Raw genomic sequence first — 26,687 nt, 5'->3', positions numbered from 1 at the left:
TATTTTTTTATTCGTATAAGACTAATAGATTTGTAAAGGCAGAAAAACAATCATTTTTTAAATTAATTCCGTTATAATTGTGGCCCAAGCAACCTGCTAATATGACATATTTCCACATACCCCAGGGGGCCAACAAATATCAGCATTTCAAAAGACACCGAAAATTATCTTAAAATTCTTCACTTCCCAGACGCTTTACTTTTACTTGGACAGTCAGACCCATTATCGCATTCTTTACACTTAACATGGACATGCAATATTCACATTTCATGTCTTGGATCCGGGTGTTATTTGCAGCACTTACAGGGGATTTGCCAGGGATTTAGATTGCATCACATATAAAAAAAAAAAAATAAGAGATTGGTCCAAAATAATTTCAGAGATATGTCCTGCTGGTGGGTCAGATGTAGAAATGCAAAACTTACTCCACCCGATCCGTAGAGAGCACTGATGGTGAAGTACTAATATTAATGCACATAATGAACCTTGCCGGTAATGAATATCACATTGTGTCACTGCATGTAACAATCCTGCGGAAAATAACCTATAGATCTCGTATTGCTCTGTGAGCAGTTAGTTGACATCAAAAGAAAATAAACCGACACATTTGCTTGGCATTGATGATGATGATGATGATCATTTCAAGTTTTTTTCGGCATGCTCGTATTCTTCCACCTCGCTGGATTCACCCACAATCTTTCCATCCACAAGAGTTTGTGTCACTGTCTTTACAATTTTTTTGGTTCTGATATCTGGTTCTGAAAAAGAGAAAGACAAGTTCAGACAAAGATCCGATCACTGACCGATGGATGTCAATGTTTGCCGAGAAATAGATCAATCATTGTTGACATCATTGTTGACAATGACAACTGTCTTTTGGGATGAAAGAGGATGGGGTTTATGTAAACCCTGCCCAAAAGTGGATATTCTGGGTAACCACCAATGGGCATTCCCCAATGATTGGCAACTCTGCATAGAGTATTGGAAATGTAGAAAAACATCTTCATTGGAAAATACCAGCAGTGTTGCCGAATGCTTCTGCTCTCGTGATATCGGCCATAGATTGGTCACAATTTAGGGTTAGAGAAGCTTCACGCATGCCAATCAGCTAATGGCCAGAGTGGCTATATTCTAGTGAGGGCCATTAGCGTTGATCAAGCACTCAAATACTAGAGTGCTCGGTACTCGAATCGAGCATGTTGGACGCTCGGACGGGCTCGACTCGCGAGCATCTTTGTCTCTCCGAGAATCGAGAAGTCGCCCATCACTAATGGCCATACACATGCAATAGCTTTCTGCTCAACACTTTCTCGCGGCTCCCCCATTCACATAAACGTTTGGCACGAATGAGTGTTCATGTGTTTTCAATGAGAAGAGCAGAGAAAGTAGCTTGTGAAAGCTCTGGCAGTGGCTTTTCTACCAAAGAACAAAAAGGGTTGGATGTCTAACCCCTTCCCAACATCTACCATATATGTATGGCTCACGTCAAGGGCGGGTGTATGGAGCTATACCCAGCATCTGCCTGTAACAGCAGCGATCGGAGCTAAGCTCTGGTTGCCGCTGTTGTCCTGTTAAATGTTGCTGTCAATAACTAACGGCAGCATTTAAGTCAAAATCAAAGGGGTGACATTTTGGGACCCTCCATGAGGCAATAGCAAGGTGCCCATGGGTTGGTACTTCTGTGAAACTCACAGACTGGGCTTCAAAGGAGATTGTGATTTTAGCTGTCTACTGCCGTATGGTAGTATATATACAGTAACAAGCAATCAGATGATCACAGGTTTAGGGCTCCTAAGGGGACTCAAAAAAAAGGAAAAAGTTTTATAAATATAAAAAAAATAAATAAAAAGAACATAAAAACTCAAATTACCCTCCTTTAAAAATAAAGATGTTAAAAAAATAATTAGCATGTGTAAAAATACAATCACTTATTGAAATCTAGAATTATTTAACCCATGCGGTAAATGTCATAAAGCAAAAGAAAAGATCAAACCAACAGAATTGTGATTTTTTTTTTTGCTCTGGTTTTGGCTTACAAATACCGATGTAAAATACTGACCAAATACTGAACGTGTGAACATGGCCTAATAGTTGGCGCTCATATCTAATACCATTCCATATATATTTTACTTACGTCTTGGCTCGGGTACGATGATTTTCTCACTGAAAAGTAATAAAAGCAGCTGTTAGAACAAACTAGACCAAACAGTCGCCAAAATTAAAAGTTTAAGCTACAATACCTGCTGAGCAGCAATGAAAGCCTTGTTCATAGGTATATGAACCCCTAATACTCATCTGGACTGAATTAACCCTTTTAACCCCAGGCCAATTTTTACAATTCTGACCAATGTGACTTTAGATTAGGTAATAACTCTGGAACGCTTGAGATCCCACTGATTCTGAGATTGTTTTTTCGTGACCTATTGTACTTCGTGATAGAGGTATAATTTATTTGATATGACTTTATTTTTGTTTGTGAAAAAATCGGAAATTTGGCAAAATTATGAAAATTTTGCAATTTTCAAACTTTTAATTTTTATGCCTTTAAATCAGAGAGATATGTCACACAAAATAGTTAATAAATAACATTTCCCACATGTCTACTTTACATCAGCACAATTTTGAAACATAATTTTTTGTTGTTAGGAAGTTATAAGAGTTAAAAGAAGTGTTGAACGAGCACTAAAATGCTCGGGTGCTCGAAGCTCGGGCCGAGCTCGCCGTGATACTCGGGTGCTCGACCCGAGCAACGAGCCCAATGTTAGCCTATGGGAGACCCGAGCATTTTTGCGGAGGCACCCCCGGCAGTCTGTAGAAAGCCTAAAAAGTGCCCAAAATGATAGTGACAGTGCTCAAAAGACATGGTGACAGCATGGGCATCGCCCCAGGAAGCATTTCTGACCCCCAGGTCACTGCTGTCAACAACGTGGTCAGAGGTATTAAGCCACTTTTACGGGCTCACAATAAAACGTTCAAAAACGAAACCGAAACTGTTTTCCTGTGAAATATGTTAAGGAACATCCTTTCCAGGGTAAAGACTTGTGTATAAGGTAAAATAAATAACCAAAAACAAAAATACTCATCTACACCTTGGGCTATGTTCACAAGTAGCATTTTTTATGCGTTTTTGCACTTTTGTATTGCTTTCAACCGTGACAAATGCATTCACCGGGAAATGTCATTTTAGCATTTTACAATCTTATCTGGCCATGTGCTGTGTGACACATGCATACAGTGCTGAAAAGACATGGGGACAGCATGGGGAAGACCCTTGGAAGCATCTCTGACTCCCAGGTCACTGCTTTAAAGTGTGCCCATCAGAAGTGGAAGAGATCAGAAGATACAGACTTGCAACTATCCCCGTGCAAGTCCTTGTCCCAGGGCAGTGTTCAATTGCACCTCCCCCATTCCTTGCAATGCAAGTGCAAGTATGCAGCCTGCCACCCACCCACCCCCAGGCTGCAATACCATACTGCTAGCTTGCACTTGAAATGGGGCCTTTTAGTTTGGAGGAAGCCGAAGCTGGCCACTACCTCATGGCTGCTTTGGCAGCGAGGTATCCATACTCAGTCCCCAGCCGCCCGGCAGCAGGGTGTCCACGCTCGGTCCCCAGCCGCCAGGGGGCGGCCGGGTGTCCATACTCGGTTCCCAGCCACCCCGCGGCCGGGTGTCCACACACGGTCCCCAGCCGCCTAGGGGCGGCCGGGTTTCCATAAACGGTCCCCAGCCGCCCCTATTTCTCCTTGGAACTTCCCCCCACACTTTTCTTAGCCCGGCCTGCCTTAGGGCAGCATTGGACAAGCCCACCAGAGAACCAGACTCCTCCAGTGGGCCCTGGCTTCTCCATCAGGGGAGTTGAGAGTGCCAAGGTGAGGAGCATGATGATGATGATAGAAGTTAGCATCTGCTTTGTTTTCTTGGAATGCAAGTGTGGCACCCCAGGGGTCTGGTTTTCCACAGTAATGTAATGTTATGTCTGAGAGCAGGTGGGAGGTCCTTTGGTCAGGGATCCTGTGCATGCCACACCTCCTGCCCAGTCTTGGGAGGGGAAGAACTTCCCCTGTATAAACCCTGGGCTGAGGCAGGGTTAGTCAGTCAAGGAGAGTAGAGACAAGAAACAGCAGAAGCAATACTACTACGAGTCAGGGGCTGGCAGCTGCAGAGCTCGCCCTGACTGAGAAGCTTTCTTACCGGACCCGGCGTCCGAGGCTGTGGGGACTAACTCTTACCCAGCAGCAGAAGCCGACCGGCAGGGGATTTCAGGTCCTCAGGCCCAGAAACCCGAAGGCACGGTCACACGCGTGGGACCAGCACCGCCATCGTGGAGCGGAAGCCATTAGAAGGCCCCGAGTCACCGGCCATACGGGTGAGCACCACACGGTACACTCAGGGACGTGGGCTACTTATATCCGCTTCTAGCAAGGTAGCCAGAAGAGTACAGTCAGTTTGGGAGGCCTACAACTCCGCCTGGCCAGGGGAGATCCCATCTGCTCAAGGACTGACCAGTCCCCATTCACTAGCAAGTACTCCGGGAGGGTCTATCGTTGTTACCAGTAAAGACCCTGAATTACACCGCACCGTCTCTGAGTGGTTCCTGCTACCCCCATCATCCACATCTGCTGCCCTGAGGCCATACCCCTCCCGTTGGGGGTTATACCATCTACGCTGCACCATCCATCCACCGGCCTCAGCGGACTGTCCTGCAGCGGCAGCTCCATAGCTGCATTCAACGGGTGGCGTAGTCGTCCTACATCTACCGCTGTTACATCGCCGCTCAGTTTGACTCCCTGGGCACGGACCGGGTCACCGCCACGAGACTACAACCCTCAAGAGATCCGGCTCTGGGTAAGCTCCCGCGTGCGCAACGCAGCGCGACACAGGCCCAGGGGCGCGTCAACTTTGGCGTAGTCGGCAGGATCTCGTGCCCGCAACACCCGGGTACTGCGTGCCTGAAGAAAAGAACAAGTTTACCTCAAAAAGAAGTCTCCCGCCGGTCCCGGAGGGTCCCCGCCATCGGACTCCATCACAGATCGATTCCCGCCGGTTGTCCGCCATTAACAGCTTTCTCCCGCCATCTGCAGAGTTTCCCGCCACTGGGAGACGATTCCCGCCATTTCCAAAGGTTTCCCGCCTTGGAAGAGCGGACGCCATTATGGGCGTGCCAGAGGGTGGCAAGAGGCCGCCTCCCATCGTGGGCCAGGACCGAACATGGCGCCAAAAGTGGAAACCGCCCCCACCAACAGAGACTGTGATGCTAGAGGTGTCTGTCAGCGTGAAAGAACTGCCCCTGGAGCTGACAATCACCAAGTGGCCCCGGGACCGCCCTCGAAGTGGGAGGACTGAGAACAAGAGAGCAAAGATGGGTGTCGCCTGGAGCAGTCTGGAGAGAGCGCACCCGGAGACAAGAAGCCTGGAGCAGAGTCCAGAGAGAGCCTACCCGGAGATGGAGGGAGAGCCAGGCAGCACCGACCCAGTGGTCAGGAGCCTGATGCGGGCCGCCACTCCAGGCAGCACCGACCCAGTGGTCAGGAGCCTGTTGCCGGTCGCCACTCCAGAAGGCCTGCTGGAGACAGCGGGAGGAGAGCAGAGCAGCACCGACCCGTTGGTCAGGAGCCTGCTAGAAGCAACGACCCCACTAGGCTTAGTGGAGGTCTTGGCACAGCTCCCCCGAGATCGGGAGTGTGCACAGACTGCGCTGGAGGGCCTCGCACGGAGGATGGCCCGGGTGCAGCGAGAGACGTTAGCAGAATGGAGCCGTGAGATGGCCCAGCAGACCGAGACTCGTCAGCGGAGCACGCCACCCGAGACGAGGAGACAGACCGCCTCTGAGGATGGCGCAGGAGGACTGAAGGCCGGAGACGGCGCCGAGAAGGGAGCCGAACGAAAGGAGGCAGGTAAAGGGGACGTCTCTACCCCAAACCGGGAAACCGCGTGCCTGCCCCAGCTCCCCGTCGCAGAGCCCGAAGTACCCCCTGCCGTGCCCGTCGCTGCAACGTCACCGCTGCAGACTAGGCCTCAAACGGGAGCCGCGACCCCTGTGACGTCACACGCCTCGACCCCGAGCGTGACCAAGCAGGAAGTACCTCCAGCCTGGTCGCAAGGCCTAGTACCCCCGGGCGCCGCAATACCAACAGCGCCCCCTACCTCCGCGGAGCCACCGGCCTGGCCGCAGGGCCGAGTAACCACGGGCGCCGCCGTTCTTACGGTGCCCTTTGCCTTTAGGGTGCCCCAAGCCTGGTCGCAAGGCCTGGTCGACCCGGGCGCCACTACCATCAACGCGCCCTCAGCATCTAGAGTGCAGCACCTGGGTGAAAATCTATTTGCCCAGCATACGTGCCCGGATGGGCAGCCCTTCATATGGCCCCAGGAGTACATTCAGCTGGAACTCCAGAGAGCAAGACCCCTAGACGAGCCCCTGATTCCGGCTCCGAAGCCTGTAAAGAGGACCTCGCCCCCGCTGGAGGAGGAGCTGCGGTGTGAGGAGGAGCAAGAGGACCCGGACGGGTCTGAAGCTAAAGTTAATCACAAAGAAAGAGCAGGAGGACGTCGTCGTTGAGTACAGCAGAGTAGAAGCTGTATATAGTTGCCCGTCGGGGCACAGTGAACTGTTGCTGCTAAAATAGTCCCCGTTGGGACCAGAGAATTGAACTGTTACCCGTATTTCCCTTAATCCCACTGACCGAGGACTGAGAGCGGTCGATCCTTCCTAATACCTGGCCGAGGACTGAGAGCGGCCATATCCCCTTGTATATAGTTGCGCTTCCTAAAGCGCCCCCTACCGGTTTTATAGGAAACCGTGTTTCTTCAAGAGACTGTCGCACTTTACCCGGTCACAAGTTGCACCGTGACCGGAGGTACCAGAAGACAAGAAAGTTTATATGAAAAGTTTATGCTGATATATATGATGTTTTATATGTTTTATATGTTTAAGTTTATGAAAAAAAAAATTGTATGTTTTGGATGTTGTTTATATCTTACAGCCCGAGGACGTGCTGTGATTTACCAGGGGGGAATGTAGCACCCTGAGGATTCGGCTGCTACAGGGGTATTGCACCTCAACCCAGAGGTGTGATATTCCACTCCCGGGTAAGGATGGAGTGTGGAACTGAGCTCAGTTAGCTGCATGCACTACACACATCCCATTTCCGGAGGGCAGACCAACGGTACTCCCACTTAGAAATGTGCAGGTACGATCGAGTCTGTCCTTGGCTGGAGTGGGAGGGGGGTGGTACATCCCAGTAGTGTAGGGGCAGATAGGGGGAGCAGCCTGGGTAAAGGTAGGAGCTCATTGGGTGCTGGTCACCTGAGCTCACACATAGAGGGAGTATATAAGGTGGGCACCATCTAAGATCAGGGTCAGTCTGAGAGAAGTCAGTCAGTAAGTCTTTGCAGAGCAGTGGAAGAGAGCAGAAGAGCAAAGCAGCCCCAGCCCAAGAGTGAGAGAGGAGAGCAAGAAAGACCCAGAGGGGGAGAAAGAAGGAACTCTGAGACCCCAAATACAATCACAGGTGAAGAGTTGGCAACAGGGTACCGGATCCCAAACTGGTGGGGGCTACAGCATACCTCAGCCAGAGACCGGAGGCCGTGGGCAGCATCTGCCACGGCCACCCACCAAATCCACCCGGAAGGCAGACCACGCATAGGGTCAGGGAACCCAGAGTCAAGGGTTACCAACAGAAGGCCCGAGGGAGCCGGACATAGGTGGATCCCTGGTGGGGAAGGCCAGAGACGAGGACAGGACAGAACGGGAGCTCAGAACCACGCTCCAGAACTACTTGGGGGTTGGCCGAGTCCAGGACCTGGTGGACGCAGCACGGCTCGGGTGGTCACTCAAGGCCGGAGTGACCGGAACATCTGCAGTAAGTAAAGAACCCTGAACTGCACAACCCGACTCTGACTCTCATTACCATCATCCCTGCACTTCCACAACCACCATCCTCTGCACCTGACCCCCTGAGGCTATACCCCTCCCGTTGGGGGTTATACTACCTAAGCTGCACAAACACCATCAGCCTCAGCGGACCCTGCTGCAGCGGCGGCCGTAGTGACCGCAATTCAACGGGTGGCGTAGTCGACATAAAGAACTTTAGTAACATCAGTAAGGACTGCCACACACTGAGCTTGACACCCTGGGCACGGACCGGGTCACAGCCACTCGGAGACTACAACCCCCATCTGATCCGACTCCGGGTATTCCCTTAAAGAATATGGCCCAGGGGGCGCGTCACAAGCGCATGTATGTAGTAGCGGCTAGGCCTGAGGTGGTCAGCGTTTTGGCGCATATCCTACCTCCTCCCATGATTGCTGGATGTTTTCCTGCTACTATCCCAGTTCTATGACTCCCGTTAAAACAAAGCTTCAGGTGATGAATGATGGATGAGGTGGTGGCAAAGGAGAAAGAGCAGGAGGAACAGGGACCATTCACATCAATATCAGGCCAGTCAACCACACATGTCTTGTAGGATATGTTTTCTGTACCAAAAGGAGCAGTTCGGCTACACAGTTATAGGGCATGCAGTGAGTGCAATGCCTACCAAAAATTTCGAGGCACTCCAATGCCCCTTGGAAGTGACATGGAGGTCAGAGGGCCTTAACTAAACCGTTTTTCCATTTATAGCAACTGGGTCTCCTGTACACTGTTGGCCTAAGCAGTGAATGGAAGGCTTTCCAAAAATTATGAGGAACTGTAATGCCCCTTGAAACAGACGAGGATTACAGCATACTAAAAACCTTCTACCCATTATTGGGGAGTGGGTCTCCCTTAGTGTTCGCCTATGCATTAAAAAGGAAAAGCTGACTAAAATTAGGAGGAAATGCAATGCCCGTTGGAAGAATGGTGGAGTTCGCAGTGGAATAAAAAGACAATATCAATGCCCCTTGAAAAAGTGGTGGAGGTCGCAGTAGCTTAACAAGACAGTTTTAATGCCCCTTGGAAGAGACGTGGAGGTCGCAGTGGACTAAAAAGACAATATCAATGCCCCTGGGAAAAGTGGTGGAGGTCGCAGTAGCTTAACAAGACGGTTTTAATGCCCCTTGGAAGAGACGTGGAGGTCGCAGTAGCTTAACAAGACGGTTTTAATGCTCCTTGGAAGAGACGTGGAGGTTGCAGTAGCTTAACAAGACGGTTTTAATGCCCCTTGAAAGAGACGTGGAGGTCGCAGTAGCTTAACAAGAAGGTTTTAATGCCCCTTGGAAGAGACGTGGAGGTCTCAGTAGCTTAACAAGACGGTTTTAATGCCCCTGGGAAAAATGGTGGAGGTTGCAGTAGCTTAACAAGACAGTTTTAATGCTCCTTGGAAGAATGGTGGAGGTCGCAATAGCTTAACAAGACGGTTTTAATGCCCCTTGGAAGAATGGTGGAGGTCGCAGTAGCTTAACAAGACGGTTTTAATGCCCCTGGGAAAAGAGGTGGAGGTCGCAGTGGAATAAAAAGACAATATCAATGCCCCTGGGAAAAGTGGTGGAGGTCAGAGTAGCTTAATAGACGGTTTTCATGCCCCTTGGAAAAATGGTGGAGGTCGCAGTGGAATAAAAAGACAATATCAATGCCCCTGGGAAAAGTGGTGGAGGTCACAGTAGCTTAACAAGACGGTTTTCATGCCCCTTACAAGAGCCATGCAGTACAGCATATTAAAAACATTATTCCCATTATTGGGGAGTGGGCTCCCATAGTCTTTGCCTATGCCTTCCAAGCAAAAGCTTCCAAAAATTAGGACGTAGGAACTTGCAATGCTGGCAACACGGACCACGGTCACCCTGGTGGTATAGTGGTGGTGGAGGCTGAGGATAAGGAGAAGAGCAAAATACAGCCAAAATGAGGAAGGGTATACCCATGTGTGGGTGTGAAGCGGTGCATGGGAATACACCTCCCGAAATAACACAGTGGATTTGACTTTATGTTACTCTGCTGTCATTTGGTGGTGATGAGAAGTCTGGCCCAATCCAGCCCTTGTTCATTTTGATAAGGGTCAGCTTGTCAGCATTGTCAGTTGACAGGCGAGTGCGCTTATCAGTTATAATTCCCCCAGCGGCACTAAAAACACGCTCCGATAACACGCTAGCGGCAGGGCAGACCAGGACCTACAAGGCGTACAGAGCGAGTTCATTCCAAGTGTCCAGCTTGGATACCCAATAATTAAAAGGCACAGAGGAATCATGGAGGACGCTAGTACGGTCGGCAAGGTACTCCCTCACCATCTTTTGAAACTTTCCACTCCTTGTGAGAGTACCCCGTGCCTCAGGGCCTGTAAGCTGGGAGGGTCTCAGAAAACTGTCCCAGAATGTTGACAGTGTTCCCCTGCCTCTGCTGGATTGGAGTTGCGTCTCTCTCGCCTGTACTCCTTGGTTGGTCAACGAACTGTGACCTCTGCCGCTAGCGTGTTCAGATGGGAATTTTTTAACAGTTCTGCAGCAAGGGCCTTCTGGTACTGCCCTATTTTTGTAGACCTCTGCACCTCAGGAATAAGAGAGTGAAAGTTCTCCTTGTAGCGGGGGTCTGAAAGGGTCACCAACCAGTAATGACTGTCACCCAACATTTTGACAACGCGAGGGTCACGGTTAAGGCAGCGTAACATAAAGTCAGCCATGCGTGCCAGACTGGTAACGGGCAAGACTTCCGTGTCCTCACCAAGATGACGACTGACCATGCTCTCCACCTCCTCCTCCTCCTCCCCCCTGTCCTCAGGCCACCCACGCTGAACCGACGGTATGACAGTTGTACAGGTACTACCGTCTACAGTGCATGATACCAGCTCCTGTTCTTTCTCCTCCTCCTCCTCCTCTCCCTCATTGTCCTCCAATGCTTGTTGGGATGAGATGAGGCTGGGCTGTGTGTAATCACCCATTATGGGTTCTTGATCCATCTCATCATGCTCTGGCTGCAATGCCTCCTCTTTAATTCTCTGCAGAGAGCGTTGCAAAAGACAGACAAGTGGGATGCTGACGCTAATGATGGCGTCATCGCCACTCACCATCTTGGTGGACTCCTCAGGATGGTACATATGTCAGACATCCAGGTCCACTCCTGAGGTCTTATGTGTGGAGTCTGACCTGAATATCAAAGGCCTTGTTGCAGCTGGTACTCCACAACTGCTCTCTTCTGCTCACAAATCCTTTGCAACATATGGAGGGTAGAGTTCCAACGAGTGGGGACATCACACACCAGTCGGTGTGCCGGAAGCTGCAAACGCTCCTGCAACACAGCAAGGGCAGCGGAAGCTGTAGCCCACTTCCGAAAATGACCTGACAGGCGGCGTACTTTGACGAGCAGATCTGGCAACTCAGGGTACGATTTAAGAAACCGCTGAACCACGAGGTTAAGCACATGAGCCAGTCATGGTACGTGTGTGATCTCGCCTCGCCTCAGAGCCGCCACCAGGTTACGGCCATTGTCACACACGACCATGCCTGGATGTAGGTTCAGCGGTCTCAGCCACAGATCTGCCTGCTCTTTCACAGCTGTCCACAACTCACAAGCAGTGTGAGGTTTATCACCTAAGCTTATGAGTTTCAGCACAGCCTGTTGCCGCTTGGCTGAGGCAGTACTGCAGTGCTTCCAGCTTGTAACTGATGTGGTGATATCTGAGATGGGGGCTGAACATGAGGAGGAGGATGATGCGCAGGAGCTGTACATTGTGAGGGCAACTCTGACTGACATAGGGCCCGCAATCCTAGGTGTGGGGAGGATGTGTTACGTCCCAAGGTCCGACTGGGTCCTGGCTTCCACTATGTTTACCCAGTGTGCCGTCAGGGAGATGTACTGTCTCTGCCCACAAGCACTTGTCCACGTGTCCGTTGTCAGGTGGACTCTCCCAGTAACTGCATTGTTGAGGGCACGGCAGATGTTTTGGGACACGTGCTTGTGTAGTGCGGGGATGGCACACTGGGCAAAATAGTGTCGGCTGGGGACCGAGTACCGAGGGACGGCCACCGCCATAAGGTTGCGGAAGGATTCCCTCTCCACCAGCCTAAAAGGCAGCATTTCCAACGCAAGCAGTCGTGAAATGTGTGAATTTAGGACTGTGGCCTGTGGGGCACTGGCTGCGAATTTGCGCTTTCGTTCAAAGCTCTGGGATATGGACAATTGAATGCTGCGGTGGGACGTGGACGTGGATGTTGATGCTGTTTCTTGAGAATCTGCCATAACAAGTGAAGACTGAGAGGAGGGGGCATCTTTGTATGCAGTATGGACAGGGGATTGCCTTGCACACACAACTGGGGGTTCTATTACACGCACAACAGTGGAAGAAGCAGTGGTGACACCCGCTGACACTGGTCGTGGACCCTGGGGTTCGCCCCATAAAGTCGTGTGCTTTGCTGCCATGTGCCTGATCATGCTGGTGGTGGTCAGGCTGGTAGTTTCGTCACCCCTGCTGATGCTGGCATGTCAGGTGCTACAAATGGCCTTTTTGGGGTTATCAGCAGAGTCTTTAAAAAAATTCCAGACTCTGGAAGACCTACCGCTTGTACTTGCAATGTCCCTCGTGTTGGTGTTACGGGGAACTGTTGCCCGCCTTCTGTGTGCGGCCACCACACTGCTTCTTCCTGCCTGTTGGGGTACTCTGCCTCCCTCCCCCTGTGTGCTGCTGGCCTCGCTCTGCGTGTCCTCCTGCCACGTTGGGTCAGTTACTAGATCATCCACCACCTCCTCCTCTTCCACTTCCGCACAACGGTCCTCCTCATTTCGTGGCAATTGTGTCTCGTCATCGTCCACCTCTTGTGACAAATTGCCAGCGTCGACTTCCTGTGGCCGTGGCTGTTCAAATATTTGAGCATCGCTACATGGGATCTCCTCTTCCACCACTTCAAGCGGAGCAGGCGAGGGGCACAAATATGGAAATGGACCAGTGAAAAGCTCTTCAGAGTGTTCAAGTGTGGGATCAGTTTCTGTCTGACGACACTCGGCATGGTGGGAGGAAGGAGCATCAGGGTGAGGAGGAGCATGCGGTCGAGACTCACGGCTACTAAAACTTGACCGTGTGGAAGACAGACCGGAGGTGGTGGTGCCCAGGTAACTGGAAGTATTATCTGCTATCTAATTAATAACCTGTTCACACTGATCAGTTCGCAGTACTGGTGTTGTAGTGTGCTTCCCTAGTAATTCGGTCAAGAAGTGGGAGTGAGAAGATGTGGCTGTTGGTTGTGGCACATTTTCACCTTGGCCACAGCCCTGTCCTCTACTCACATCATCACCAGAACGTCCAGTTCCACGTCCCTTGCCACGCGCCTTGCCCATTGTAAATGAAGTAAAATAGCTTACACTCGCACTATCAATGGAAAAAGGGTAATAAAAAGGAGATTAGAACCGTGGAAGAGGAAAACCACAGTTCTATTCCTCTGGCCTACACCAGACTCTTTTAAACAGATATATTGGTGTCTGACCAGTCAGGGAGACACTATTACAGTTTTTTTTTCGGCAAAAAATGCCAAAAGCAGGATAATACAGAGATTTGACCCGTGGAACTGCAAAACCACAGTTCTATTTTTATGGCCTTCACCAGACTCTTTTAAACAGATATATTGGTGTCTGACCAGTCAGGGAGACACTATTACAGTTTTTTTTACGGCAAAAAATGGCAAAAGCAGGATAATACAAAGATTTGAACCGTGGAACTGCAAAACCACAGTTATAGTTATGTGGCGTACACCAGAATCTTTTAAACAGATATATTGGTGTCTGACAAGTCAGGGAGACACTATTACAGGTTTTTTTTACGGCAAAAAATGCCAAAAGCAGGATAATACAGAGATTTGACCCGTGGAACTGCAAAACCACAGTTATAGTTATGTGGCGTACACCAGACTCTTTTAAACAGATATATTTGTGTCTGAACAGTCAGGGAGACACTATTACAGGTTTTTTTTTACGGCAAAAAATGCCAAAAGCAGGATAATACAGAGATTTAACCCGTGGAACTGCAAAACCACAGTTCTATTTTTCTGGCCTACACCAGACTCTTTTAAACAGATATATTGGTGTCTGAACAGTCACAGACACACTCAATTTTTTTTTTTGGGGGGGGGGATACCAAAAGGTTAATAAGACGCGTATTTGTACAGTCTGACTGAGGAAAAAAAAATACAGGATTTAGATGAAAAAAAAAAAAGTTTTTCCTGGCCCATGAGACCGGGGTGATAAGTCTAGCAATTTGACCTGCAGGAGCACACAGGACTGTAATGCAGCATTTGTTGGTATAACCACTGCGTCTCCTATACAGCCTGCCTGCCTGATATCTGGGATGGATATTAGTCCTGAGAAGGACTGTTTGTTTGATTTGGCAGGCTTTAGAGACCCTACACTAACTATTTCGCACTATATATCTCTCCTTAACTCAGCAACACTCTCCCTACACCGTCTGATCCGGAGCGACTGTGTCCAAGATGGCGGCGCCCGGTTTTAAATACTCGAGGTGACGCTGTGCGGCCAGCCAATCACTGTAATGCCCACAGCCAACATGGCTGCGGCATTACAGTGACTGGCTGGCAATCCCTGCATGTTTATTGGCTCTGTAAAGAGCGGCAAACTTGCAGGGCGGAGACCCGAGCTCCCGCCCGAGTAACCCGGAAATGCTCGGTGCTCGCCGAACATCCCAATTAGTGAGATGCTCGGGCGAGTAACGAGCAGTGTCGAGCATGCTCGCTCAACACTAGTTAAAAGTTGACCCGTGATTTCTCATTTTTACAACAAAATTTACAAAACCATTTTTTTAGGGACCACATCATATTTGAAGTGATTTTGAGGGGTCTATATTACAGAAAATACCCAAAAGTGACACCATTCTAAAAACTGCACCCCTCAAGGTGCTCAAAACCACATTCAAGAACTTTATTAACCCTTCAGGTGCTTCACAGGATTTAATGGAATGTGGAAGAAAACAGTGAACATTTAACTTTTTTTCACAAAATGTTTACTTTAGATCCAATTTTTTTTATTTTCACAAGGGTAACAGGAGAAAATAGACCCCAAAATTTGTTGTGCAATTTCTCCTGAGCATGTTGATACCCCATATTTTAGGGAAAACCACTGTTTGGGCGCAGGGCTTGGAATAGAAAGAGCGCCATTTGAATTCTTGAATGTAAAATTTGCTGGAATCATTAGCGGACGCCATATCGGGTTGGAAGCCCGCTATATTTCTGTTAACAAATGATGGACCTGAGTGGGGGCTTTTTTGTGGATTGAGTTGAAGCGTTTGTTGGGAACATTTTACATAACATTTTGGATCACATTTATCGGGCGTTCTATGCTGAGCACTTACATCGGGGTTTCCATCTAATTCTCCAAGTGACGTGATTCAGATGAAATCCCCGAAGGTTCTATTCACTATAATGAGGCAACAGAGTTACTCTGTACTCCATCTGGCCTCTTTTCAGTGTTGTCCTTCTTTTCAGAGGTGCACAAAACTGCAGTGGACGGCACTTTTATGTACGCCTAAAATGACACCACCGAATCATAGGCCAGACGGTGTCCACAGTGCCTCCATCTGCATCATTATACATTATAGGGAATCTTCCACTGGGGGTTCCGTCTGAATCACATATTTCAGAGATTTACATGGAAAACCCGATGTAAGCGCTCAGTGTAGAGCGCAGGATAAATGTGAGCAGAGCCTTACTGCGATCTTTGGGAGGCAGAATGAACAAATCAATAGCAAGTGAAGAATTGGTTTTATTTATTTTTTACGCCTTTCCTCGTGCGGTATAAGTGATTAGATGACTTTATTCTTTGGGTCGGTGCGATTACAGCGATACCAGATTTATATTGGGTTTTTATGTTTGACTGCTGTCACACACTAAAAAATGCTTTTTATTGCAAAAACAAGTTACCGTATATACTCGAGTATAAGCTGACCCGAATATAAGCCGAGGCACCTAATTTTACCACAAAAAACTGGGAAAACTTATTGACTAGAGTATAAGCCTAGGGTGGGAAATGCTGCAGCTACTGGTAAATCTCCCCATCCTGGTAAGTATTGCCCACTCATCACCAATCCTGGTATGCATGGCCCCCTCATCCCCAATCCTGGTATGCATGGTACCCCTCACCCCCAATCCTGGTATGCATGGCCCCATCATCCCCAATCCTGGTTTGTATGGCCCCATCATCGCCAATCCTGGTATGCATGGTACCCCTCATCCCCAATACTGGTATGCATGGCCCCATCATCCCCAACCCTGGTATGTATGGCCCCATCATCCCCAATCCTGGTATGCATGGCTCCCCTCATCCCCAATCCTGGTAATCATGACCTTATCATCCCCAATCCTCGTATGCAGTGCCCCATCATCCCCAATCCTGGTATGCATGGCTCCCCTCAACCCAATCCTGGTATGCATGGGCCCCTCATCCCCCAATCCTGGCATGTATCGCCCACTCATCCCCAATCCTGGTATGTGTGCCCCCTTCATCCCCAATCCTGGTATGCAAGACCTCATCATCCCCAATCCTGGTATGAATGGCCCCATCATCCCCACGCTGGGACTGTGTGCGTGGAGAAGAGTGAATATACCTGTTCTTTAATGGCCGCAGGGGCTCAGCTGTCTTGTGTGCCCGCTACTAAAGAGGATTTCAGGATTTAAAGCTAAGTTACAGAGTGAGGCATCATGTGTATTAAGTATTGATAAAAAAATACAATCCTGTGCTTATAGTTTTACAGAAAATGGATGTGGTGTAACCAGCCACTAGGACTACTAAGGCGTGGAGAAGGGTGAATATGCATTCTCTTTAGTAGCGGGCACAGAGGATCACTGAACTGCAGCGGTAGCCCTGTGCGCCCGATATTAAAGAAATGAATATTCACCCCTCTTTACTCCCCTGGGCGTGGAGAAGGGTGAATATTCATTCCCCTTTAGCAGTGGGCACACGTGGTAGCTGCTGCAGCCGGCTACTGCGTGTGCCCTGCTCCTCCACCGCTGCAACCCTGTCCCCTACACTATCCACCACCGGAATGTATTTACTCGAGTATATACCCGAGTATAAGCCGAGGGGGGCTTTTTCAGCCTAAAAAATGGGCTGAATAAGTCGGCATATACTTGAGTATATACGGTAATTATTTTTACATATTTTGGCCGACAGAGTCATGTGAGGGCTTGTTTTTTGCGAGACGAGTTGACGTTTTTATTGGTATCATTTTCGAGCGCATACATTTTTTTGATCGCTTTCTATTCCGATTCTTGGGAGGCAGAATGAACAAAAGCCAGCAATTCAAGAATTGTTTTTTTTTTGTTTTTTTTATCTTTCCGCGTGTGGTAGAATTGATAAGGCAGATTTATTCTTCGCGTCAGCATGATTACAATGATACAACATTTATATGATTTTTTTATGTTTTGTTGCTTTTACACAATAAAAACTATTTTATGGAAAAAATAATTATTTTTGTATCGCTTTATTCTGAGAACTATAACTTTATTATTTTTCTGCGGATGAAGCTGTATGGCGGCTTGTTTTTCGTGGGACAAGATGAAGTTTTCAGCGGATTTTTATTTACATTCATATTTTTGATTGCGTTTTATTGCACTTTTTGTTCGGCGGTATGATGGTAAAGCACAGTTTTTTGCCTCGTTTTTTTTTTTTTTCACATTTTACGGTGTTCACTAAAGGGGTTTACTACTGGGACAGTTTTATAAGTCGGGTCGTTACGGACGTGACGATACCAAATATGTAAAAAAAAAAAATAAATAGTTTTAGATAAATAAATGCATTTATTGGATTTATATTTTTTCTTTTTTTTTGGTCTTTATTTTGGAATTTTTTCAAAATATTTTTACAATTTTTAATAATTTTTTTAAACTTTTTTACATTGTCCCAGGATGGGACATCATCTTTACACTGACAGTTCGCTGATCTAATACTCTTCAATGCTTCTGCACTGCAGAGCATCAGAGCAGCGTCTGACAAGTAAGAGGAGACGTCTCAGCTCCTCCTCTGAGCATGAGCTGACAGGCCACCGTCCCTGAGTGACCCTGCGGCCATCTTTCGGCCCGGGTTCACCATGTAGACCGTTGGTACAATGCGATCACATTTGCGTTGTGCTAATGAGAGCAGACAGGGAGCGGTTTGTGGGAACGCAGCTCCCACAGTGCCATACATATATGGCTCATGTCGGGAAGGGGCTAAAGAGTAACCATCATTTTATTTCATAAATCAATAGTGCACATGAAAATAAGAAACTTTGTAATAAATTTATCAGAGAAATCTGTTTCTTTCTCCTCCTGGACGGATTTTTCTTTTTCAAAATTCTCGATTCTCAGGTAAAATCTGTCTTCAGTGAATATGTATTTTGCTATGACTGAGATAGGAGATGAGCAATTGGTGCTTGTAAAGTTTTATGGAGAAATGTATTTGTGGCATCCCTGCGGGTTCAGTCGCCACAGAGGTACTGCATCTCACCCAGAGGTGTGGTATCTCACTCTCAGGTAAGGATGAAGTGCTGCCCGGGACCCAACCACCTGCATTCATTACACTTCACTTCAGAGGGAAGGGCGAGATTGCTCCTAAGGGAGAGCACAGTCCCTGGTCCCTAGCTGGAGGGTGGAACCATGTAGTGGGTGTGGGTGGAGGAAGAGGAACAGGGGAGCACTTCAGCAGTGGTATAAAAAGGGGGAGCCATCTTGTAAGAACAGGTCAGACAATGAGAGGAGGAGTAGTGGGAGCAGGAGCTCTGCTCAGGAGGAGCGGGCCTGAGTGAGAGAGGCCCAGGAGGTGAGACTGACTGAAGAGAGGAGAGGAGCAGGAAGGAAGGCTTCAGAAGGAAAGAGGGGATCCTAGGGGTACGGGAAGTTCTGGGAATTGCAATATTCAGCTAGAAACTGGAGGCTTCTACATTTCCAGGGTGTAGTTGTCACAGCCGCAATTAATCACCAAAAAGGTAGCCACACAGGATCCAGGGAAGTCCAGGTTGCCCTCCAAGATCTGAGGTTACCGGCTTGGGACACTGTTTGCGAGGCGCAGGATAGGAGGGGGAGAGCCAGCGCAGGAAGACGACTGAGAAAGGCACACAGAAAGGGGTCCCGTTAAGTGCTCTTGAATTACCTGAGGGTTTGCTGAATCCCTCCCGTGGTGAACGCAGGACGACGTGGGTGGTTATAATCTGAAGTTGTAACCAGGAGCAACGTGATAATCGTGAGTAAACCCTGAAGACTGCACCCCACTGTCTCTGTGAATTATTGCTGCGCCATCATCCCCTGCACCACATTGCACAACAACAGCTACCTCAACATTAACCATCACAGCACCACCCTGGAGCTTAGCTCTGCCTGTGGAGAGCTGAACCAACTCAGCAACGTCATCATCAGCTCCAGAGGACCTGCTCCGCAGCGGCGGCCCCTTATAGCCGCATACCACAGGTGGCGTCACGAACATTAAATATAAAAACTATAAATCCCCTTTTATTGACCGCCCTGGGTCACGGAGCGGGTCACTGCCACAGTGACATCTCCCCTAGCAACGACCGGCCCGGCTACCGAGTACCCCACGGCCCAGGGGGCGCGTCATATTCCTGTAGAATGTCTAGCTCCTCCCTCCATAGAATTTTAAAAGCATGAATTGCCATCTAATATCTCACTCATGGGAAAATCTGTCTGACAGATTTTACCTGAGAACCAAAAAATATTTAGATTTGAGAGTCCTCAGTGGTTGATACCTTTTAATGGCTAACTGAAAAGATGGTAACTAGCAACAAGCTTTCGAGACTACTCAGGCCTCTTTTCGAAAGCTTGCAACTGGTTACCATCTTTTCAGTTACCCATTAAAAGGTATCAACCACCGAGGACTCTCAAATCTAAATATTTTTCTATCTATTGGCTAACATGGTACAAAATATATATATATATATATATATATATATATATATATATATATATTAATTTTTCTTTCCCTGTACCTGAGAATTGAGAATTTTTAAAATGACTGATCAGTCCTGATGGAGGAAGAAGCAGATTTGTCTGATAAGATATATTATAAAGTTGCTTATTTTCCTGTGTGCTATTGATGTATGAAGTAAAAATTAAAATGATGGTTATTCTTTAATTTGCCCTGTGGTGGTAAAGTAGGGGAATTGGGCACTAAGTTCATCCATATATTAAAGGTGATTACTGGGGGTCTCAGCAGGGGGACCGCTGGACGGGGAAGTCTTTCTTGGGTTCTACTGATCATTCATCAGTCAGTAGGACCAAGCCATGGGTCCTCGTGAAGAATTATGCTTCTCATTAGATAGGCATGTAGTGTGGATGCAATGTTCCACTATTAATTATTAGTAGTCACAATTGAATCTGAGCTGTGAATATACCCACAAGAAAGAACACTCAGAAGAATGTCAGCGTGGAGCGCCCAGACACCAAGGACAGGTCAGGAATGTGGGGCCGGTGTGTGCAGAGAGGGGGTCACATATTACACAGGCTTGTGACATTCTCAGAATGTCATAATTAATCACTGGCTTCATTCATCTGATAAAAAAACGCAATCCATCACCTCCACGAACACTTACTCTCCATCCAGCAGACGTCTGTACTCAGCGATTTCGGCTTCCAGAGTTTCCTTAATCTTCCACAGCGCCTCATATTCCAGTTTATTATTTTGTATGGTCTTTAATATCTCAGAAAGCTCCTGCTCCACTCCTCTTATATTGCCCTGAAGTCTTTCCAGTTCTTTCTTATACCGCAGCTCCGTTTCATCAAGGTCTCGCTTTAGTGCATTCACCTGCAATACAATGGGGTCATCTTAGCCTCGACTGTACATTATAGAAAGAGAAGACATCATAAACAGCAGCAAAAATAGGAAAGTGTAAACTCATCATTTGTGGAATAATCTCATATAAATTGCTGGAAATGATCAGGATTTTTGAGGTCACCAAAGAGTGCTGTCATTTTGACCCCTGAAGAATCACATAACAGTATCAGACACAAAGTATCTCCCTTCTGTCTAACTTGCTGTCCACTGCCTGTTGTCAAGTTAATCCATCTCAAGCAGAGACACAGATTGCGAGAAACAAGTTTTTCTCCCTCTACTCTTGCTCTCCTGTCTGCAGAACTGCATACAAGCAAAGCAGAGAAGTACAGGCAGAACATTCCAAGATGGCAGGAGCAATGTATGGTCGGATGTGAGGGAAGGGATGTTCCTGCACCTATAGTGCTGGTAGAATACTGATGATGAAGAAGAACAACTGACCAATTAAAAATGGGGGATTGTAAATTAGTATGTGCACCAAAATCAAGACAAGTCTTGGACATGTGAGACTAGAATGAGCACCAAAAGGCAATTTTTACTTGTGGAGTATGAGGAGAGCAAGATCATGCAGATTTTGTGTACAGTAGGTAAGGAAGTCATTGCACAATATCAGGTGCAATGCGTCTTAGAAAAGAAGTTCCACACCATACCCATTTTTTGAAGCCATGGACCATTCCAGGTCAATCAAGCAATGAATGACGCAGGAGGAGAAATTTCCTGCAAAAACTGCAAAAGGTGATGGGTAGCACCACTTATTTCTGTGTGATCATCAGGTGCCGATATCGGAATGATTGTAAGCTCTTGTGAATAGTAGAATAATGTGTTAATCTGTAGTACCCTCTGATTTGTAAAGAAGGTGTTTTATATATATATATATATATATACTGTATATAAAGTACAGACCAAAAGTTTGGACACACCTTCTCATTTAAAGATTTTTCTGTATTTTCATAACTATGAAAATTGTACATTTACACTGAAGGCATCAAAACTATGAATTAACACATGTGGAATTATATACTTAACAAAAAAGTGTGAAACAACTGAAAATATGTCTTATATTCTAGGTTCTTCAAAGTTGCCACCTTTTGCTTTGATGACTGCTTTGCACACTCTTGGTATTCTCTTGATGAGCTTCAAGAGGTAGTCACTGGAAATGGTTTTCACTTCACAGGTGTGCCCTGTCAGGTTTAATAAGTGGGATTTCTTGCCTTATAAATGGGGTTGGGACCATCAGTTGTGTTGTGCAGAAGTCTGGTGGATACACAGCTGATAGTCCTACTGAATAGACTGTTAGCTGCTTTTTTCTAGCCATAATACAAATTCTAAGTAAAGAAAAACGAGTGGCCATCATTACTTTAAGAAATTAAGGTCAGTCAGTGGGAAAAATTGGGAAAACTTTGAAAGTGTCCCCAAGTGCAGTTGCAAAAACCATCAAGTGCTACAAAGAAACTGGCTCACATGAGGACCGCCCCAGGAAAGGAAGACCAAGAGTCACCTCTGCTTCTGAGGATAAGTTTATCCGAGTCACCAGCCTCAGAAATCGCAGGTTAACAGCAGCTCAGAATAGAGACCAGGTCAATGCCACACAGAGTTCTAGCAGCAGACACATCTCTTCAACAACTGTTAAGAGGAGACTTTGTGCAGCAGGCCTTCATGGTAAAATAGCTGCTAGGAAACCACTGCTAAGGACAGGCAACAAGCAGAAGAGACTTGTTTGGGCTAAAGAACACAAGGAATGGACATTAGACCAGTGGAAATCTGTGCTTTGGTCTGATGAGTCCAAATTTGAGATCTTTGGTCCCACCCACCGTGTCTTTGTGCTACGCCGAAAAGGTGAATGGATGGACACTACATGCCTGGTTCCCACCGTGAAGCATGGAGGAGGAGGTGTGATGGTGTGGGGGTGCTTTGCTGGTGACACTTTTGGGGATTTATCCAAAATTGAAGGCATACTGAACCAGCATGGCTACCACAGCATCTTGCAGCGGCATGCTATTCCATCCGGTTTGCGTTTAGTTGGACTATCATTTATTTTTCAACAGGACAATGACCCCAAACACACCTCCAGGCTGTGTAAGGGCTATTTGACCAAGAACGAGAGTGATGGGGTGCTACGCCAGACGACCTGGCCTCCACAGTCACCAGACCTGAACCCAATCGAGATGGTTTGGGGTGAGCTGGACCGCAGAGTGAAGGCAAAAGGGCCAACAAGTGCTAAGCATCTCTTGGAACTCCTTCAAGATTGTTGGAAGACCATTTCCGGTTACTACCTCTTGAAGCTCATCAAGAGAATGCCAAGAGTGTGCAAAGCAATCATCAAAGCAAAAGGTGGCTACTTTGAAGAACCTAGAATATAAGACATATTTTCAGTTCTTTCACACTTTTTTGTTAACTATATAATTCCACATGTGTTAATTCATAGTTTTGATGCCTTCAGTGTGAATGTACAATTTTCATAGTTTTGAAAATACAGAAAAATCTTTAAATGAGAAGGTGTGTCCAAACTTTTGGTCTGTACTGTATACATACATGTGACGCCTCTTCTCGGAAGCCCTTTTGTTTACCCTGGGAGATGGGGGACACGGAGTCGGGTCCTGTGATGGAGAGATGGGGTGCAGCCGTACCCCGAACCCGACCCGTGCTCAGGGCCGTCACATTGAAAGGATCGTATGGGCTTATCCGGGTTGAGTGGCTGATTTACGACTACGCCACCTGTGGCACCTGGTGAAGGCCACCAGCGCCGCTGCAGTCCGCTGGGGCATGGTGTTATGACGGCCAGAGTTATTACTACTCCCCACAGGCGGAGCAGGGCCTCAGGGCAGAGGGACAGGATGGAGGGGGTAGTAGTAGAGGAGAACGGGCTCCGCGTCGCGCGGTGTAGCGCAGAACAAACAGTCCGGAGGCCATAGGGGTGAACTTCCAAGGCTTTACTCACATTAGAGATGGCAGAAGAAAGGCGACTCCCTGCTCCCCGTGGAATCCTGCGGTCACCAGGGACGGGGGTCCGACAACCTCCGAGCAAGTCCAGCGTTCAATCGGGACCTTGCAGCAGAGTGTTCCTGAACTACAGACCGAATCCTTTCCTGTCCGTGTGTGTGGATAGGCCGGGTCTCCCTCTGAACTCCTCTCAGAACAAGGGTACTGGTGGCAGCTCCGCTCCTTCCGATACCCGGTGGGATCCTCAGGGCCTACCGGGCTTTCCTGACCAGGACATGGAGTAGCAAGGTCGGGTGTCAGGGGCCAGTACCCCTCTTGCAGCCGGACTCCCTCTGAATATATCAGGTTGGCGAGGACAGGTGGCGTATACCGCTCCGTCTGCATCCTCCCTGGGATCCATTTGCTGTGGAGCTACACTCTTAAGTTCTGGGTCTTCTTGGTCGTGGTCCTCGACCAGGTTGAGACATTCCATGTCTGCAACTTGCCCCTCGTCCCAAGGCCGGGGTACGAGGGCTGTGTCCCCATCTGCTACAGGTCCACACAGGATCCACTTTCAGGGTAGGAGATCACAGTACATGACAGCCAGGTAAGTTGACTAACCAGGACCGTCAAAGAACTAAACTACAAGGACCAGACTAAGGACCAAGAACCAAGATGGCTCTTTATTAAATATGAAATTTACAGTGTCACAAGATTGTGAGTCCTCCACCCTCACCCACTAACTGGTTCCCCTAACTCTTGGTTCCCCAGTCTCCCTGTAACCAGGAGGGCAGCACCTAGTGCATACTAGCCCCCTCTGGTGGAGAAATGTGGTGTTGGATGCAAAGGTTGGATCCGACCATCACACTGTTCTTACCTCAGAGGAGGAACACTACACTCCATTAGAGAAGTGCAGCATCCCTGTGGCGGTCGAAACCTCAGGGGCGCCACATACACTGCTCAAAAAAATAAAGGGAACACTTAAACAACAGAATATAACTCCAAGTAAATCAAACTTCTGTGAAATCAAACTGTCCACTTAGGAAGCAACATTGATTGACAATCAATTTCACATGCTGTTGTGCAAATGGAATAGACAATAGATGGAAATTATTGGCAATTATCAAGACACCCTCAATAAAGGAGTGGTTCTGCAGGTGGGGACCACAGACCACATCTCAGTACCAATGCTTTCTGGCTGATGTTTTGGTCACTTTTGAATGTTGGTTGTGCTTTCACACTCATGATTAGTGTTGAGCCACCCCCGTAGTGTTCGAGTTCGGTTTGGTTCGTCGAACACCCGTGGGTTCGCCGAACTGTTCGTCGAACTGTTCGTCGAACACCTTCGAACACCGTTAAAACCAATGGCAGGCAAACAAAAACACATAGAAACACATAGAAAACACCTTCAAAGGTGTCCAAAAGCTGACAAACTGCTCAGAAGACACAACTAACACATGGAAAAGTGACAAGTACATATAGTCATGCGAAAAGAAAAGAGGTGGAGGAGTAAAAGGAGGGGGAGACACAGATATAGGCATGTCATGCCCTTCTAAAATCCAAAAAGTGAGAAGCCGACACGTTCAGTCCGCTCCTGCCCGTGCCACCTCCTTGTCGCCGGGTTTGTGCCAGAGCCGCGGTGAACCCTGACGGCCAGCCCCCCTCTCCCAATACTGGTGCCTGTCCGCTGGTGGGTCGAGCGAGACCCCCTGTGGTGGAGGCAGCTCTAAGCTTTTTAATTTAAATTGTCTCTCTAATTTGAATGAATACACTTTAAATCCATTTACAAGGATCTATTGGAGGGCAAGTCTCATGCCAGCAGCCGCGTAATTCCAGCTCCAGTAGCGTCCACTAAAGCTGCTGCAGTTAAAAAGCTTTTATAAGGATCGAGCTCGGCTGTCCACCGCAAGGCATCCTACTGCCAGTCCCAGCCCCTATGCCTTGGGGTGCCTCCTGATGCTCTTCACTGAGTATCCCGTGGTCCCGAAGCATTTCCTTTGAAAAAATTAAGTGTCCAAACTACAGGTGGTGTAGCTTGCTTAACAGCCGGGATAATCCACTGACTAGCAGACACTGCTACTAGGCACAAAGTATTTCCTGGGCTAGATGCAGTTAAAAATTTGTAATTAGATACTCTCGTTGGATGCTGAGAAAGCATTCCATAGAGTCTCCTGGCACGCTGTAACATACCTGGCGGCGTCCTTGCATGGTGGTCCATCTCCCACTGTGCAAGAGCGCGCACTTGATCTCCAGTCCAGAATGTCTCTCTGGCTTCCCTCCATGCTGTCTGTTTGTGTCTGTTTCTGCTGCTTAAGGGCGGCGCCCGATCACTTCCTGCTTTATGTACCTGCTGTGGGTCACACCCCTTGTGCGTCCTCAGCCTATTGCTGTCTGTCACCTGGTATATAGCTCAGCTGCTCCCATCTATCCCTGCCTGAGCATAGTGTTTCATTCAGTGTGTGCTTTCACTCTGAAGGTGCCAGGTCCCGTTCTTTGTCTCCTGTCTTGCGGTATCAGTTCCTGTGTCTGAACTGAGTCCTGTCTATGTCTCCTGCCTTGCGGTATCAGTTCCCGTGTCTGAACTGAGTCCTGTCTATGTCTCCTGCCTTGCGGTATCAGTTCCCGTGTCTGAGCTGAGTCCTGTCTTTGTCTCCTGCCTTGCGGTATCAGTTCCCGTGTCTGAACTGAGTCCTGTCTGTGTACTGTTGCCTGCTGCCTTTCCTGGAGGCTGTATTTCCAGTCCTGTCTGAACACGCTCCTAGCCTGTTCCTCCCGCCTTCTAGGGGCCGATTACCTAGATCCGTTCCTGTATCTTGTCTGTCCTGTCTGAATACGCTCCTTGCCTGTTCGTCCCGCCTCTCTGGGGGCCGATTACCCAGACCTGCTCCTGTATCTTGTCTGTCCTGTCTGAACACGCTCCTTGCCTGTTCGTCCCGCCTCTCTGGGGGCTGTATTCCCAGACCTGCTCCTGTGTCCCGCTCCTGTGTCGGTCTCGTCCGTACACTCAGTTCCAGTCTGTACTCTCTCCTATCTTTCATCTGTCTTTTCT

The 26,687-nt window shown here is 48.1% G+C and overlaps 1 protein-coding gene across 1 annotated transcript in view; it reads right to left on the bottom strand.

The window, feature by feature from the left end:
• Nucleotides 1-327: 327 nt before the first annotated feature.
• LOC141154193 (keratin, type I cytoskeletal 18-like) overlaps nucleotides 328-26,687 on the bottom strand; it is an 86,153-nt gene continuing 59,793 nt past the window's right edge. The window contains exons 7-9 of the mRNA XM_073639741.1: nucleotides 20,481-20,692; nucleotides 2,135-2,163; nucleotides 328-758 (exon numbers count right to left, since the gene is read on the bottom strand). Of these exons, the coding sequence (XP_073495842.1) occupies nucleotides 637-758; nucleotides 2,135-2,163; nucleotides 20,481-20,692 (363 nt within the window). The 3' untranslated portion in view covers nucleotides 328-636. The remainder of the gene's footprint in view (nucleotides 759-2,134; nucleotides 2,164-20,480; nucleotides 20,693-26,687) is intronic.

The sequence above is a fragment of the Phyllobates terribilis genome, unplaced genomic scaffold (assembly GCF_046119375.1).
Source record: "Phyllobates terribilis strain yellow unplaced genomic scaffold, ASM4611937v1 Scaffold_7__3_contigs__length_470593459, whole genome shotgun sequence".
Classification (NCBI taxonomy): domain Eukaryota; kingdom Metazoa; phylum Chordata; class Amphibia; order Anura; family Dendrobatidae; genus Phyllobates; species Phyllobates terribilis.
This window is presented reverse-complemented; position numbering and strand designations above follow the sequence as displayed.